We start from the raw sequence: 15,268 nt of genomic DNA, 5'->3' as shown, positions 1-15,268 counted from the left end.
TCCTAAGGGGGAATTGCCCGGAGGGGGGGGGGGGGGGAGGTGATTGCCCTAGGAGGGTAATTGCCCTTGGAGGGTAGTTGTCCGGGGGTAGTTGCCCTAGGGGGGAATTTTCCTGGGGGGTAATTATCCGGGTGGTAGTTATCCGGAGGGTGGTCTTCCAGGGGGTAGTGTTCCTAGACCCGCCTAAGAGTGCCAAGCCCGGAAGCACGTCATTTAAATGTGAACACTAGACACAGCTTTGAAGCTGGGGGTCAGGTTGCAAAATAAGTCTTATCGTGGTAGCTCCATGGTCTTATCTTAAATCAATGTCTGCCTACATAGAGTCTTTTTGTGATATTTTATTCATGTTCTCGACAGTTATGACCAATGTGTTTTGATTACGAAATGAGCGACTTAATTTGATATGTAAAGTAATTGCCCTTAACGTATAAAGCCAAAAATGCCTGAGCTTTTCATTCTTTTGCTGCACAAAAAAAAAGGGTACAGCATGATGAAATGTTCCTGTCACATTTTTCTTTGGTTAAAACTCTTTGTTCAAGCTCAGAGAAAAAAAAAATCATTCTATAACCGTTGTACATAGTTTCATGACAATTTCATTCGCCAGAAAGTGATAATACATTTTGTCGTGGTTTCTTTTCATATGATCTCATTATTCAAATAGGCATGCACAGTTCTCCACATGCACGCATGTTCTTGTTTTGATCGTCTTCCTCAAAATGATGATAAAAGTTGTTATCAGATTAGAAGTAATTTGAATCATAGTCCTCCTATTTTCAGATTTTATGTTGTCTAATCAACAGACATTTTAGTGGCAAAGTGTAATATATCTAAGTTGTTATATGATTTAGTTTGGCAGAGAAAGTTGCAAAATATTCTTGGATATTGATCATAGTCATTATCCAAGAGTATTCTGCAACTTTCTCTATATTACATTATATGGTATATATACCAATTACACCTGCCATAGAGAATTATTGGTACACATAGCGCCCAAACATACAGGCCTACACAGATACATGCACACACATGCTACATCTGGTCATGAAGTCCATATATTATTAATGCAAAGGTGTAGATTGTGATGTTTGTGAGTGCAATGGACAGAATATTTCATGAGGTGAAAGATGAATGATCCGTTCAACTCGTTGAATGCATCAAAGATTTCATCTTTCACCGAATGAAATATTCTGTTCATTGCACGAATGAAAAACATCTATTATTTGTTTAACATTGCGCCTAAAATAAATCCTTGTCATTTGATGTTTTATAAATTGAGAAACAAGAGAGAATCTGAGATCGAGAGAGTGCTCACTGAGCGCTTTATACGCTAGCGCGCTGTCGCATACACACGCTGCAAATGCCTGCAAACGTTTTTCACGCGAGGTGTGCCGGGCTCTCAGCGAGCGTGCAAAGGATCAAATCGTATGGATCCAAGATTGCACGGTAAATGGTGCCACAATTGCACGGACGATGACGTCATAGTGAAATGGGCTAAATGATCAATGTCAGACAACCAATCAAAATCAGTACCCTCACTTCACGGCTCATTCGCCGTACGTTGTCGATTGGGTTTGGGGTTGTTGTTTTCTTTTTCTTTTCTTTTTTTGGCTATTACTATCAGTAGCACACTCTCATTCTATTACTGCACGCTTTTACGAGCGCGCCCACACTCCATTGCAAACTCTTTGCTCCTATGTAGCATAGTATCGCCCATGCTTTAAGGAGTACAGACTGTCTTCCTTGATACTCAAAGCATCTGCGCTGCTTTATTGCAGGGCGGTGTAACAAATCGGTTTCCTACGAGCTAGAAATCGGTATTGTTTGTTGCCGTGTGTAATCTTTATGTTTGAAATATCTTTGTCATCACATCATGGGTGCATTGAGGATCGTATTCATTGTACTGGAGATCGTCATTCTGCTTGGAATTGTTTGCACGTCGCTTACTTCGGCGATAACCATCGCTCTTCTCAAGGTACGTAAAGTTCTCTTATAAAAGTTGTCGATACATCGAGGTAGTGATGGAGTATTATCATGCGACTATTCGACCATGACAGTGGTGTGTGCGTTAGACTTGCCAGTCAAAAAATCCGAATATTTGGCAGCAAGTCTACAATCATATTTAGAGTTGCACGGACTCGCCAGAAACTTTAAGTCGCATTCCATTCCGGTGTCTCGAGACCACCATTTTAAAATTATTTACATTGCACCTCGGCAAATTACTATCGTATCGACTAAAGAATGAACATCAGGCCCTCCGTATTTTGCATTTGCTGTAGCAATTCATCAGAATCTGGTGTCGTGAATTTTGCCTTAAATGCTCGAATTTTCAGGGGAAATCCTGTGATCTGCTTGCGAGTTATATCATATTTTTGTTTTTATATTCCCACACATTATACAGTCACACAGAGGAAGAAATATAACGGTATTGTGACATTTTCGTTCATAGATTGTTACTGCGCCGGCCCGAACGCGAAGCACCCAGCTAACACTTGGACGTTTTCTGAACATTCTTGAAACTTTCAAAGTTCGTTATTTGGACGTTTTGTCAAAGCGTTTTCAGAGTGTATTTTTGTGGAAGGTTTTCGACGTATTTAAAAAGTTTGAATGGACTTTATAAAAACATTTTTAAACGTTTAAAAACCAATAAAAAAACCTTTCAGATTTGTAAGGACCTGCAGAAACCCTTTTGGACGTTACAGACGTCAGTAAAACCTTTTACGAATATTCAAAACGTTCTAAAACGTTCTGCGGATGTCCAGAAAATCTTTGAAAATCGTCAAGAATGTTTAAAAAACGTTTTAAGAACGTCTTCAAAAGTCATATCACCCGTTCCAGAACGTTCAGAGAACCTTTCATATCCGTCTAGAACGTCCTGAAAACATTTAGAGAACGTCTAATATCTATTCTTTATTGGGTATCTAAAGAATACATAGTTATGAGATTATACAGGCACAATCTGGGATTAAAGTACCCGAATCCTAGTCCTATATAGTCCTACCCTATCCTGACCTGTTCCTCCTAATGTCCTACCACCTATACCTATACTACATCCTATTCCCAATCGGTGAATCTGTATCACATTCTTTTATATACTTCCAGCAAAATGTTGTGATGCATGAATACATGGTTACTAAAATTATATCACACACACCTTAATTAGGCCTATTAACATATGAAAATACCTCTTTATATCACAATTTGAAATTGTGAATAACTGAACAATAATGTAGGTAAGTTTATCTTTAACACAGAAAGTTTGAAACCAGCATAGACATTTAGATTTCAATGTCTTTTATCTATTTCTACTAGTTTTCAAATCTTATATTTTCTTATTTGTATATTCCTAAATAGGCATAATCATTCATGATAAAGAAACCAATGACAAACACGTAACAGACCATATAAAAACGTTTTTAAACGTTCATTAAAGACGAAGTCGACGTAGCAGACATGATAAAAACGTTTTGTAACGTCCATTGACGTTTTTAAAACGTTTTCCAAAAAACCTGTGCTTTCAGGTAAATGCTAAGTCTCAAATTTGACGTTGTATGACCGTTTTGAAAACGTCTATTTTATTCGAAGACGATTGGAGCCTAAAAAAAAAGTTTATGAAACGTTCTGAAAACGTTATGTGTTTGCTGCGCTTTCAGATTAGTAGCACCTCGTATTGGCTAGTGTTTTGTATGCTCTTTCAAGGGTAGATAATGATATGTCGTAGAAGTGTTATCATGAATATACATACGCAGGTCTGTCTTTTTTGTTACTGAAGTAAATGATTTTTTTTTTTCAAATCATTCATGTAATTTCTATCTCCAGCAGAAACATGAATATTTTACAGAGGTCGAAAACATGAATTGTTATCACATCACAATCACAATTTAAAGAAATATAATAGTTTGCACAATATTGAAAGTATAATACGGATGTGCTGGAAATTAGCAGGAATGATAAAAAGCAATGCAAATAGGGCTAGTAGTTCGGGCTTGTTGTTCGGGCTTATAGTTGGGGCTTTTATGGTTGTATAGGCCTAATACTATTTGCCAATATCTTGTCAAAGAAATCCGTTAAGTAAAGAAAACCAAAGCCAAAATATACACAAAGATTAAGTGAAAGCAATTATTATTTATCACATAGGATTATCAACAGACCTGTAAAGTTTGGAGTAAAAGCGGACAATTAATTCAAAAGTTGCAAATATTTAAGGTTTCGTTGCATCGGAAGACTAATGGGGTTCATTACGTCATTTTGGACGACAATTTCAAGGAAATATTATGATTTTACAAAATGTCATTATCAATAAAGAAGTACACATTCCATCAACTTGTTATACCCATTACTTTAAGGGTAATATTTCCCCTGTTCCTGAAAGAGGAGAAGTTTAAGTGTTATTTCATTTTCTGAACTGAAACATAACTTCCACACGATTTGCTCCATTGCACGCACGCCGAGATCCCGGCACACGGCGCATGTAACACGCTGTGTTTTACTCCGCTGTACCTCGTTGAATGGATCGTTTTCATCGTTAACCTCATAAATTAATATTCTGTCCATTGCACTCATAAACATCATTATTAAGCAACGGATGCAAACTTCTCCTATATAGATTAATCGATTGATTTCATTCTGCATTTCTTTTTCATACATTAATGTAACACGAAGTCAATTGAATAGACTAAATGGGCACAAAATTATTTGAATTTACTATTTGAAACAGATAAGTGAGTAATTCAAATATACCAAATTCAAATATCATTTCATAATAAAAACTTAAGACGAGTAGGGTTTTTTTTATGTCTATGAAAAGTCAAGAATCACAATGTACCTGGCGTCCAAAAGAAGAGAGCCTTACATGAATGTAAGGCTCTCAATTATTCTGTTCAATTTCATTCATTCATTGTAATGATTTATTGAAGAATATGAAAGCTAAAATTGATTTTTAAATAATAATAACGACACTTGTATTTTCTTTTTTACTTTAACGCAAATACACACACACACACAATCGCCGTCCCATGGGGTTTAGCGCCGCCAGTATTATGCTTGAATTAAATTGATGGTATAATATTGGTTGATGTGCAAACGCGCCGGAGCACTTCTGCTTTTTTTAGTTTGTTTGTTTGTTAGTTAGTTACTTTGTTGTTGTTGTGGTTGTTTTTTGTTTTGTTTTGTTTTGTGGTTTTTTGTTTTGTTTTTTGTTTGTTTGTTTGTTTGTTTGTTTGTTTGTTGTTGTTGGTTTTTTTTTTGGGGGGGGGGGGGCAAAATCTCGACGGGGGCACGTTTATGTGACAATGTGAGATCCTCGACTAGGGAGCAAAGCCACCGAGCGGGAGGAAGATGTGGAAAGGAGATTACCCCCCCCCCCCCACCTCCCATGGTAGGGCACCTTTTTGTAAAACACTTACAGTACAAAAGTCGCGTTTATAGACCATTCAATTCAAATTTCTAAGGAATAAAACAGTGAAAAAAATCAGTGGGAAGGATTATGATTATTATATACGGGGGTACATTGATGTGACGGTGTGAGATCGTCGGCGAGGGTGTTGGAGGGGAATACCCTCTCCACCTTCCACGGTAGGGACATTTAAAAGCGTCTTTCTAGGAATTAGAATAATGAGAAAAAAATCATTTGGAAGGACAATATATTGTCATAACATACGGGGGATGCATTATGTGACGATGTGAGATTTTCGGTTAGGGAGTGAAGCGACCGAGTTGGGGAGGGTTTGGAGGGGGATTCCTCCCTCCCACGGTAGGGACTTTTTGTAAAAACAGGGTATAAAAGTCGCGTTTACAGAGGATTTTTAGGGAATTAAACATAGAAAAAGAAATCACTCCGAAGGACTATGATCATAACTTATGAAAACTATTCATTTTACTATAAATACGTGCAGAGCGAGCGAGCCACTTTCACTTTGCAATTCGTCTAAAATGTATTCATTAAAAGCTTAAACGCGATCGCATTGTTCGAGCAATAAAAATATTCTTATACTGCCAGAAAGCAGAGAAGAAAAGGAGAAATGTTAGGTTTACCAAAGGTATATTTCACCAGGCACTCTCGAAGACGCGAGGCTGCCATGTACATGTATACACTAAATTTATACATTTAAGTTGATATTAGTGTATAAGTATAATAAAGTATAATGTTTGTGTATTAGACAATTCATTTTCATTTCTAAAATTGACAACTTTTAGACAAGAAAAATGCCTTTATTGTTCATTTTGGTCTTTAAATAATTGATTAATTATTTGTTACAGGGGGCCGGGGGGGGGGGGGGAATGGGGGGCAAAAAACTCGTTTTGCCCCCCCCCCCCCTCTCCCGCTTCCGACGCCCTTGTTGAAGTGAGAATTTAACTTTTAACTATTTGCGAGATGTTAAGAAACCACTGTGTGAAATTTTACAAATCACACAATTCTAAGAAGAATTCAAAGTTCATTTATTGAAAATCTGTTTGAAAATGAAATCTGAGATATCCAAAAATAAAGTAAAACAAATCGTTCCTAATAAAAAGTGAGTCCCCCTTTTATCAAGATCGCTTTGTTTTGAATATCTCGGCCAGTTCAAAACCGATTTTTAATGAAATAAACTTGAATTTCTCTTAGAATTATATATGCTCTTTCATATTTCATAAGGGGTCTCTCATTTTCTGATTAAATATTCTTAAAAACCTCAAATCCCAATCTCAAATAAAACTGCATCATCCATTTAAGCCTCTGTCAATTTCATTCCAGGGTGACTTCGGTGGATTTTGCCCGCTCTATGCGACGATAAAAAACCAAGCAAACGACGTCTCCACCTGCAATTACGTAATTGGATTTAATGTGAGTACAGACTGTATATCAGCATTAACACCACCCAGTCTCAAACCAATACGTGCATGAATGTACAAAAAACAGCTGTCATTAACCCCTTGTCCACACAAACGAACATACACTCACATGTATACATGCATACAGCAGTGCCTATCAAAAAAAAAAAAAATCCAACTTTGTAGGGCTACTATATTTCATAATTGTCAGCAATGGATAGTGCAGTTGGTTAATTGTAAGAAAAGATGAACTCTTTTTCTTTCCATTGATATCTATTAATGTTGACAAATCTTATGACTGACTGTGCACGTGAACTTTAAAGACAACAATGACAGCTTGAATGACTGACTGAATGAGAACTGTCAATTAAAATGGTCAAATTAAGATCCATTCTGTATATACGACTGCAGATTTTTTTTTTCTGATTTCATCTAACCTTTCACTGTCTATAAACTTCAACGTGGCTACATTTTCGATATCTTAGTCACCCCCACAAAGGCTAACCGATTATCCATGTTCTCTCTTCATATTCAAGACATGATATGTCGCTACAGGCTTTTTTTTTTCTCTTACTTTTGAATTTTTTTTAATGGATTTCCTTAAAAAAGAAACCAAACTCCAATGATATATTGTTTGCTAAACGAAGTGTTAATGATTTCATTACATGATTGCATTAAGGCACATTCGGTTGAGTAGCCCTTCCTGAAACCAACTTTATTTAGGTTGAAAAGGTTGTTGTCAACCGCAGATAGCATTAGTATTTTTTTTTTTTTTTTTTTTTTTTACTGGAGGGGGGGGGGGTGTTAAGGCAAGTTTTATATTTATACATCTGAGATATGAGATTTTTGTCATTTCTGAATATGACATAAATAAAAAAAGATGTGAGAGCATGACATCCTCGACTTGCTTATTTGAATGTTTATAACAACTGGTCAATTTTTTATTTTCTCTTATCCGATTTTGATCATGTTTGCCTTGTTCTGCGGGGATTTTTCTCTCTTTCTATTGATATTGATAGAATTTTAAAGTGGATTTTTCTTTAAGTTGATATTATGAATATTTAGTGCTACATACTCGGTGTGAGCAAGAGGACTGAAAAGATGATTCCAATTTCATGATATCAAATTGGCATACATGATATTTGCATTTTGCATTAACAATTAGCTCTTAATTTGTCATTCCCCTAGGTATTACTATAGGAAAGAACGGTAATACTCCTATGAAATTGATACTATGATGTCTAGTTTTTAGCTGCTATCTGCCAATTATGAATATCATTTGAATAAATGAATGCATAAGTACCCAAGATAAAATTATTTGTGTGTTTATGGAAACTTGTTTATACGATTTCTCCCTTATTTTCAAAGCGCGATATTTTATTGATAATTTACAGTTTGTATATGTAATTTGGAAGCGGTCAAGTTGACATGAACTACATTTCATGAAACAGAAGTTAATCAATCACGCAAAAGTTGTACAAAGTCAATGTGCGCACAATCTACACGATAGTTTCTGTCTTATTTTTCTCTTTGTCAGGCTGTGGCTTCTTTACTTGCCATGCTGTTTGGAATAGCAAGAGCCATTGAATTGATCAAACAACAGAGCCGTATAGATAAGTAAGCGATACTTTTCAATTTCAATTTCAATATTTCAACTTGTGTAATTGCTTGCATGAAAAGCCGCAATTATTATTGTTAAACTTTCATTCATACATGGTTAAGGCCTTTCAAACCAGTTTTTAAGACATCCGAAGTTAATTACTGGACACAATTAATGGGATCATTAAATGTAATGAATCTGACAGTAATGCTGCATAAGAGGAAAAAGGAAAACCATTGAATATATCCACATGATTATAATTAATGTTGCTAAGTGAATTTTTGTAATTTGTTTGTTCATTTCCATCTGAGAAGATGGCTGGATAGCCCATATTCAGCTACTCTAAGCTGGTCTTCCATGGGGTCCAGTTGGATGTGAGGTAGGACCACTTCACCGGGTTAAACACCCTGCTCTTCGCGATGAATGAATGAAGCGGGATCTTTTACGTGCATGAGTTGTTACTCTCACATACACGGGACCTCCATTTTATGTCCTATCCGAGGGACAGAGTGTTTTGCCTCTTGCTAGAGGGGGCGGTATGCTTACACACAACATTGCTCAGTCCAGACTCGGGTTCGAACCCGGGCCGCGTGATCGTGAGGCAGACGCGCTGCCGACTGAGCCAACTCACCGTCCTGTTTGTGTATTTCAGGTATGACTGGGCATAGCTTTTTTTTTTAATCAGTTGCAATGCACTGTAAAGCATCGTTTATAAAAGGAAATGGACAAGAAATTAGTTGAGTAAATCCCGTGCCCTCGTAGAGTGAATTGAAATCTTCGATATAGCCATGGACATAAATGCCACTTTTCGAAACTGAGCAGGACATCGAACCGTTCTCTCGGTTTACTTTTTTTTTGTTTCCTTTGCTGTTTTGTCGGAAGCTCGAGGAACATATCACTTGTCATCGGGACACTATGCGGAGTGACCTTCCTTCTTGCCTTCACCTCTGCCTGCATTGTTACAGTGGGATTCAAATCCCTATGTAACCAACTCATATCCTTCGTGCCAGATCATTTAAAACACCGTGTGAAGTGAGTAAAGAGTGTCTAATTCCAATACTCTAAAATTTAGAAAAATGGCTGTAAAATACAACATTTGCAAGACATTTTTTTTTTAACACAAATGTTACACATTTTTTCATTAAAGCATTGGTCGTAAGTGACCAATGCTTTCTGATACTTCTATTTACAATGTGATATTTCCGACTAACTTTGATTCTACATAAGCCCCAATGAATTTGATGTCCTCAGCCTTATGTATTATGATACCATTCAAATTAATCTCAAGTGCAATTAACCATGGAATATACTGCGAAATATCATGAAGTTACTTTTTTAATTAACATAGAATATTGGTCCGAAACATTCACTCACTTTCTGTAAATTATAATTTGTCTGTCTCCTTCATATCTTTGTGTGAGTGTGTGTGTGTGTGTGTGTGTTTGTTTGTGAATATTAGTAACGTCTGCATAGAGAAGAAAAGAAGTTTTCGTAGAGGGTGAATTCTAAATGTTGTTGAAGAAAATTAAAAGTAAAGCTCCTAGCTAGGAGCCCTTTAGGAACACCACAGGAGATGTGTTTTAGACTTGAAACAGAAAATTTCATTGAAAGCGATTAATTTTAAAACCAGTCATAAGCAATTTCAAATTGATAATTTCAAAGGTCAAGAAAAATTTTCAAATGTCATATATTTTCACATGTTTTGAGAATATATCAAAGTATCGTCATGAAATTGGATACAAACAGTTAGTGATTATTTTTTTGAAGTATTTTGAGCAATGGGGACAAAAAGGCAAGGGTCAAACTAGAGGTGAAATGAAAACGTTCAAATCCTCTAATACCAGCTCCTATAAACAAATTTATAGCCATCAATCCAAATGAAACATATTTCAAGGAAAGTAAACGCACGACACATTTGTAAGAAACATCTCATTTAATTTTTGTGCCAATTATGAGGAAATGTTGTCTCAAAATGTCAAGACATACTCTAGACCTATTGAGAAAACCGTGCATTATGGCGAAGGCATACCAGTCGCCATAACGTCGTTTCTAATGCTCTTTTGTGTTTGGCAGTTTTGGTGCATGGATTGCAATGGGATTTTTTTATATGTATAAATCTTGAAATATCGTCTCAAACTGAGTATAAGCGGAATTCACGTCTTACCAGTGTAAAACAGCATTCTAAAGTCACAATCTTCTATTTCTAAAGGCATCAGTGTTTTGCCTGGAAATATTATGTGCTCGAAGTTAAGGCTTTCTGCTATCGATGCTCTTATAATCATATAATCATATAATCATATAATATACATATTAAGTTGCCAGTCATTTTCTCGCCAGCTGGATAGTTGTGCAATTTCATTCCTAATATCAGTTTCAATTTCATTTTCAGGAATATAACTTCGCATTTTTGAAATTTCAAATCCAATCAACAAACGATATTCCCATCCGTTGCTCCGTGTCTATTCCTTTTATTTTTTTCGTAATGTGTTGGATTACTTTATAAAATTACATTTTAATTTCAAAGTTTCACTTACTCAGTATAGTATGTTAATTTTATTGTCTGTACAATCTTGACTCCCATCTTCAAATTACCCCCTTATTGTATCGATGTAACATCAAGCGAATGGCTATATCTGAAAATGTTGTCTTCTTTAAAATTTACATTTTGATTCCATTCCTACGTTCGCAATGTCCATATCAAAAGTTGCCAAAATCGGCTCAGCTGTATTACTATTACGCCCAAGGGTTTCGCCAGCGATGTAGTCTTCCTAGTTCTAGGAAAGCTTCGCCAACAAATTATTATTTAATGTTTTTTTTTTTTTTTGAGAAACTCATGAAATCGCATGCTGATGAAATTAAATTGAATGAACTAGATAATTTCTTTGAACGTTGTTCTCGGTAACCATTCAAATTTATATTGAATAATGCAAATCTGATAAAATTGGGCGAGAAAACATATAGAATTTTAGCAGGCTGCTGCATTTTGAAATATTTTGGAATGACGGAAAAACAAAAATATATTTCTCATAACAAACCTATCACTGCATATTTTCTTTCTTTTTTTTTCTTCTTGGAATAACAACAATTACCAGCGTTCATTTAATCCGACAGGGAAAAACGTTTCTGCATGCTCTCAGCTAACCCTTTTTTTATTCATTTTACAAACAGGTGTGAAGACTTTCAGATGGACATATCTTTGGACTTTATCAACCCAAGGCATTTCCATAACTATCTCTACCATGCACAGGTATGAATGTTTGACGATAATTATAGAAAGTAAAGGTTTTGGATTCCAGGATGTCTCTTGCAGAAATAGTTGAATGTTTGCTGGAGTTGAAAGTGATCAGCAGTGGTTACAACATGCCTTTCCTCTGCCTTTACTATTCTCAGTATTTTTTTTTCTGTTAACTATTCCTCAAATGAAAGCTTGAAGACTCTTTGAAAGTAATGTGGATTTAAAAAAAAATCTAAGAATATTCGATGTACGAAAAGAGCTTCACTTGTCTAATTGTCACTTCTCGTGAACAAAATTTGAACTTGAACTTGAACGTGAACTAGAACAAAATACCATGATTTCTAAGTTCAGTTTTAAAAATTTTGCTTCTTCTGATCTCCTGTAAGGACATGGTTACCATAATATACGTGTGGATTAATGAATGCAGCCAGATCACTACAAAACATGAATCGAAAGTTTTTAGGAAAATCGGAAAATCCGTTCAAAAATTCTAACTTTTTTAAATCTTTGCACAGTCACTACTAGAACAGACAACTACTTCCAATGACCACAGCTTGTCACATGCGTAGAAGGATAGAAAAGTATTCAATTCAATTCAATTCAATACAATTTTATCTCATACTTTTCGCAGATATCAATATTACATCAAAAGTAATAGCACAAGTTCTTGCACCTTGTCAAAAATGTACAAAATAAATAAAAAACAATAATACATGTGCAATGTAGGCCCTACATACATGGTATATTAAGTAGTTATAATGATAATTGGTCGAAATCCCAGCTGGGTTGTACAAAGAGAAATATGACGGGATCTACATGAGTGCAAGCTTGTTTGATTGTAAGCCTAGATATATCAGTGTTTTTGACAGAGAAACAGAGAACGGATAAAAGTTAAGACAAGGTGATTTAATTATACCAAATAAGGAAAACCGGAAATGCTTAAATGATTTTTTTTAAAAGATCTATGCTAAAATTTCAACTGTAATTGTAATCGAACAATCATATTTGCTTTCAGAGTAGAACATGATTATAGAGGGCCTACTTTGGTGTACTCTAAACTGTTGTTACATTATCAGAGCTATCACATTATGCAGCAAAACCCAAAAAGTAACATGTACAGCTATTGAGGCATTGGTGCCTGCCGTCGAGCTCTGGGTAGAAAGTGTGTTTGTGTGTGTGTGTGTGTGTGTGAGAGAGAGAGAGAGAGAGAGAGAAGGAGAGAGAGTAGACGAAATAAAATGCGGAATTGCTAATGATGAATTCAGAGAGCGTGACGGCAGGCCAGAGTGTAATCTGCAGCAGTGAATTCCACAAATTGAAAAACAAAAATGAAAAAAGTACACATTCCGGCCTTTTCTTGTAACTGGCACATGTTAACGGTAATTATTCCCCTGTCTTCTGAGAGAGGCAAGTCAATTTTTTTTTTTTTTTTGGGGGGGGGGGGGTTATGTAGAAAAAAGGTGAAAAATATTTTAGATTTTCTTGATATTTTCCGAAACGTTGTTCTACTCGTGTGGCATCTCAAGATGTAGTAGTCTTCTTATCCAATGATGGCAGCCATGAAACTTGAAAAATTCCTAACTTTTGAACAGATTGTCTGATGAATTCCAATAACATTGCTGCATTCTCGCAAGTCACATGTAGACCTACATTATAAGGTGCACTTGTCCTGTAAAGACTTATCGCAAATGTAACTATGAACAACAATTTTTGTCTTTAGCTTGAAGGACATTTTCAGAGTTACTATACCATGAACCTCGTCTCTACCTCACTTACAGATCGCCTCCTGGGTGAGCGTGTTACTGTGGTTACTAGTGGGCGTGGCAACTTACCTCCTCTTCTTTTGCTTCCGTGTGAGAAGAAAAAGCGAAGTTCAGTCATGATCTGAACCACAGTTGCTACAGAACCAGAAACGCAGACAGTACACACACACACACACACACACACACACACACACACACACACACACACACACACACATTCATACTATGAACAAAATGCGCACACGCATGAACAAACATCGTAACCAAGGTCTACATTTCGTATAATAATGGCTTATTGATTTGGCTGAGTTTTAATCAACCTCATCATCAGTCATAAGATGGTTTCGGGTGTGAAATGTGGTTATCGTTCGGTTCAACCATGGACCAACCAAGTTTTCTTTGATTCAGTTTATACTTGTTCTCTGTTGGTGAAATGTGGAGAAAATGTGAGAAAAAGGTGTTTGTATTTTTGATCGTGATGATTCTAGATGCTACATTGTGTGTCGAATACTAGTATTGCAACTCATTCACACTAAAAGACATATTATATGCGAAACAGTCATTGTGTATGTATGTCGATTAGATACTATAAAAACAATGTCCTTAATGATACATTTTGTGAATGTAATGCTGTGTTATACAGTGGATTAGACGCTGGGCCTTCACCGGGAATATATTTGTAGTGTTCCTGTCTGGTGCTCGTAGTCTTGAGGGAGATACGTGGTACCTAATGCTCATAGGAATTAGTGGGTGCTCATTGTTACGTCAATGTCTACATAGTGGAGCCTGTAATACTTATTGGTCTCTAAAAGGTTTTTTTTTTTTTTTTTTTTTTTTCAAATCATGTTCAAGTCGACTTCATTGAACAGGCTAAAGAAGACGAAGTAAAGTTTCGGCAAAGCCGAAAAACTTGAAAGTTTGCAGTGGTTGTTAAATCATCGACCAAAATCAAGATCGTTAATACCTCATAGAACAAACCGATGTTATGGGACAGTTGTAAGATAATGGCATGCTTCTTCCAATTTGCATTTTTGTGGTAAAACCGTACGTGCCTGTGTGGAAATGAATTCCATTGTTGTATCTCTGATTTCAGTGAACTTGTATAATCTGCATGTTTATCTGTTGCTGAAGTATTTGACGTCCACTCTTACAAGGACGTGGCATTTCTTTTTTTCTAGTAGAGCTCTTCTAAATGAAAAGTGCTTATATAGGAGGTGTACACCCTTGGTGTTTTTAAAGGAGGCGATACCATTTAGGATATAATTATAGTATCATTTGTATGCACTACACATATCATTTGTGGCCTTACTCTGTGAAATAATATGTACAATATGATAATGAAAGAGCAATGATAGTGAAAAGAGTAATGTAATGTAATGATGTAAATGTTCAAGCGGAAGCCCCATTATTTAGAGTCAAGTTATGCATGCAATGGTGGTCTCCTGTACTGTTTATCGTTTGTCAACGCATATTTGTACAGCAATATGCAATGTCGCTATTTTCCTAAATGTACACTATGAACAGAGATATTTTGAGGGATTGACAATGACAACATTCATTTTTATCTCGTTTATTAAAGACAAGTTATGCATGTGATGGTGGTCTCCTGTACTGCTCTCTTTCGTCAATGCAATTTTTGTATGGCATTATGCAATGTCGCTATCTTCCTTAGTAGGTAATGACCAGAGTTATTTTAAGGAATTGGCAACATGTGTTTTTATCTCGTCCTTTATGTGCCCTGTAATTATCTCTTTACCTGAGAAAAAGAAACGCTGAAAAAATACAACAACAACAACACTGAACACTTATGAAACTTCATGAAATTACCAATAAAATGGTCAAGATTTTCTTTAGGGTTGGGTC

The 15,268-nt window shown here is 36.0% G+C and overlaps 1 protein-coding gene across 1 annotated transcript; it reads left to right on the top strand.

Moving 5' to 3' along the window:
* Positions 1 to 1,870: 1,870 nt before the first annotated feature.
* LOC140234950 (uncharacterized) lies at positions 1,871 to 9,443 on the top strand. Its single transcript, XM_072314987.1, has 4 exons — positions 1,871 to 1,972; positions 6,731 to 6,820; positions 8,345 to 8,424; positions 9,290 to 9,443. Exons 1-4 carry the CDS (start codon positions 1,871 to 1,873, stop codon positions 9,441 to 9,443), a joined length of 426 nt encoding a protein of 141 aa, XP_072171088.1.
* The last annotated feature ends 5,825 nt before the right edge of the window (positions 9,444 to 15,268 follow it).

This window comes from Diadema setosum, chromosome 11 (assembly GCF_964275005.1).
Source record: "Diadema setosum chromosome 11, eeDiaSeto1, whole genome shotgun sequence".
NCBI lineage: Eukaryota > Metazoa > Echinodermata > Echinoidea > Diadematoida > Diadematidae > Diadema > Diadema setosum.
The sequence above is the reverse complement of the archived record's forward strand: the minus strand, read 5'-3'. Positions and strand labels throughout refer to the sequence as shown.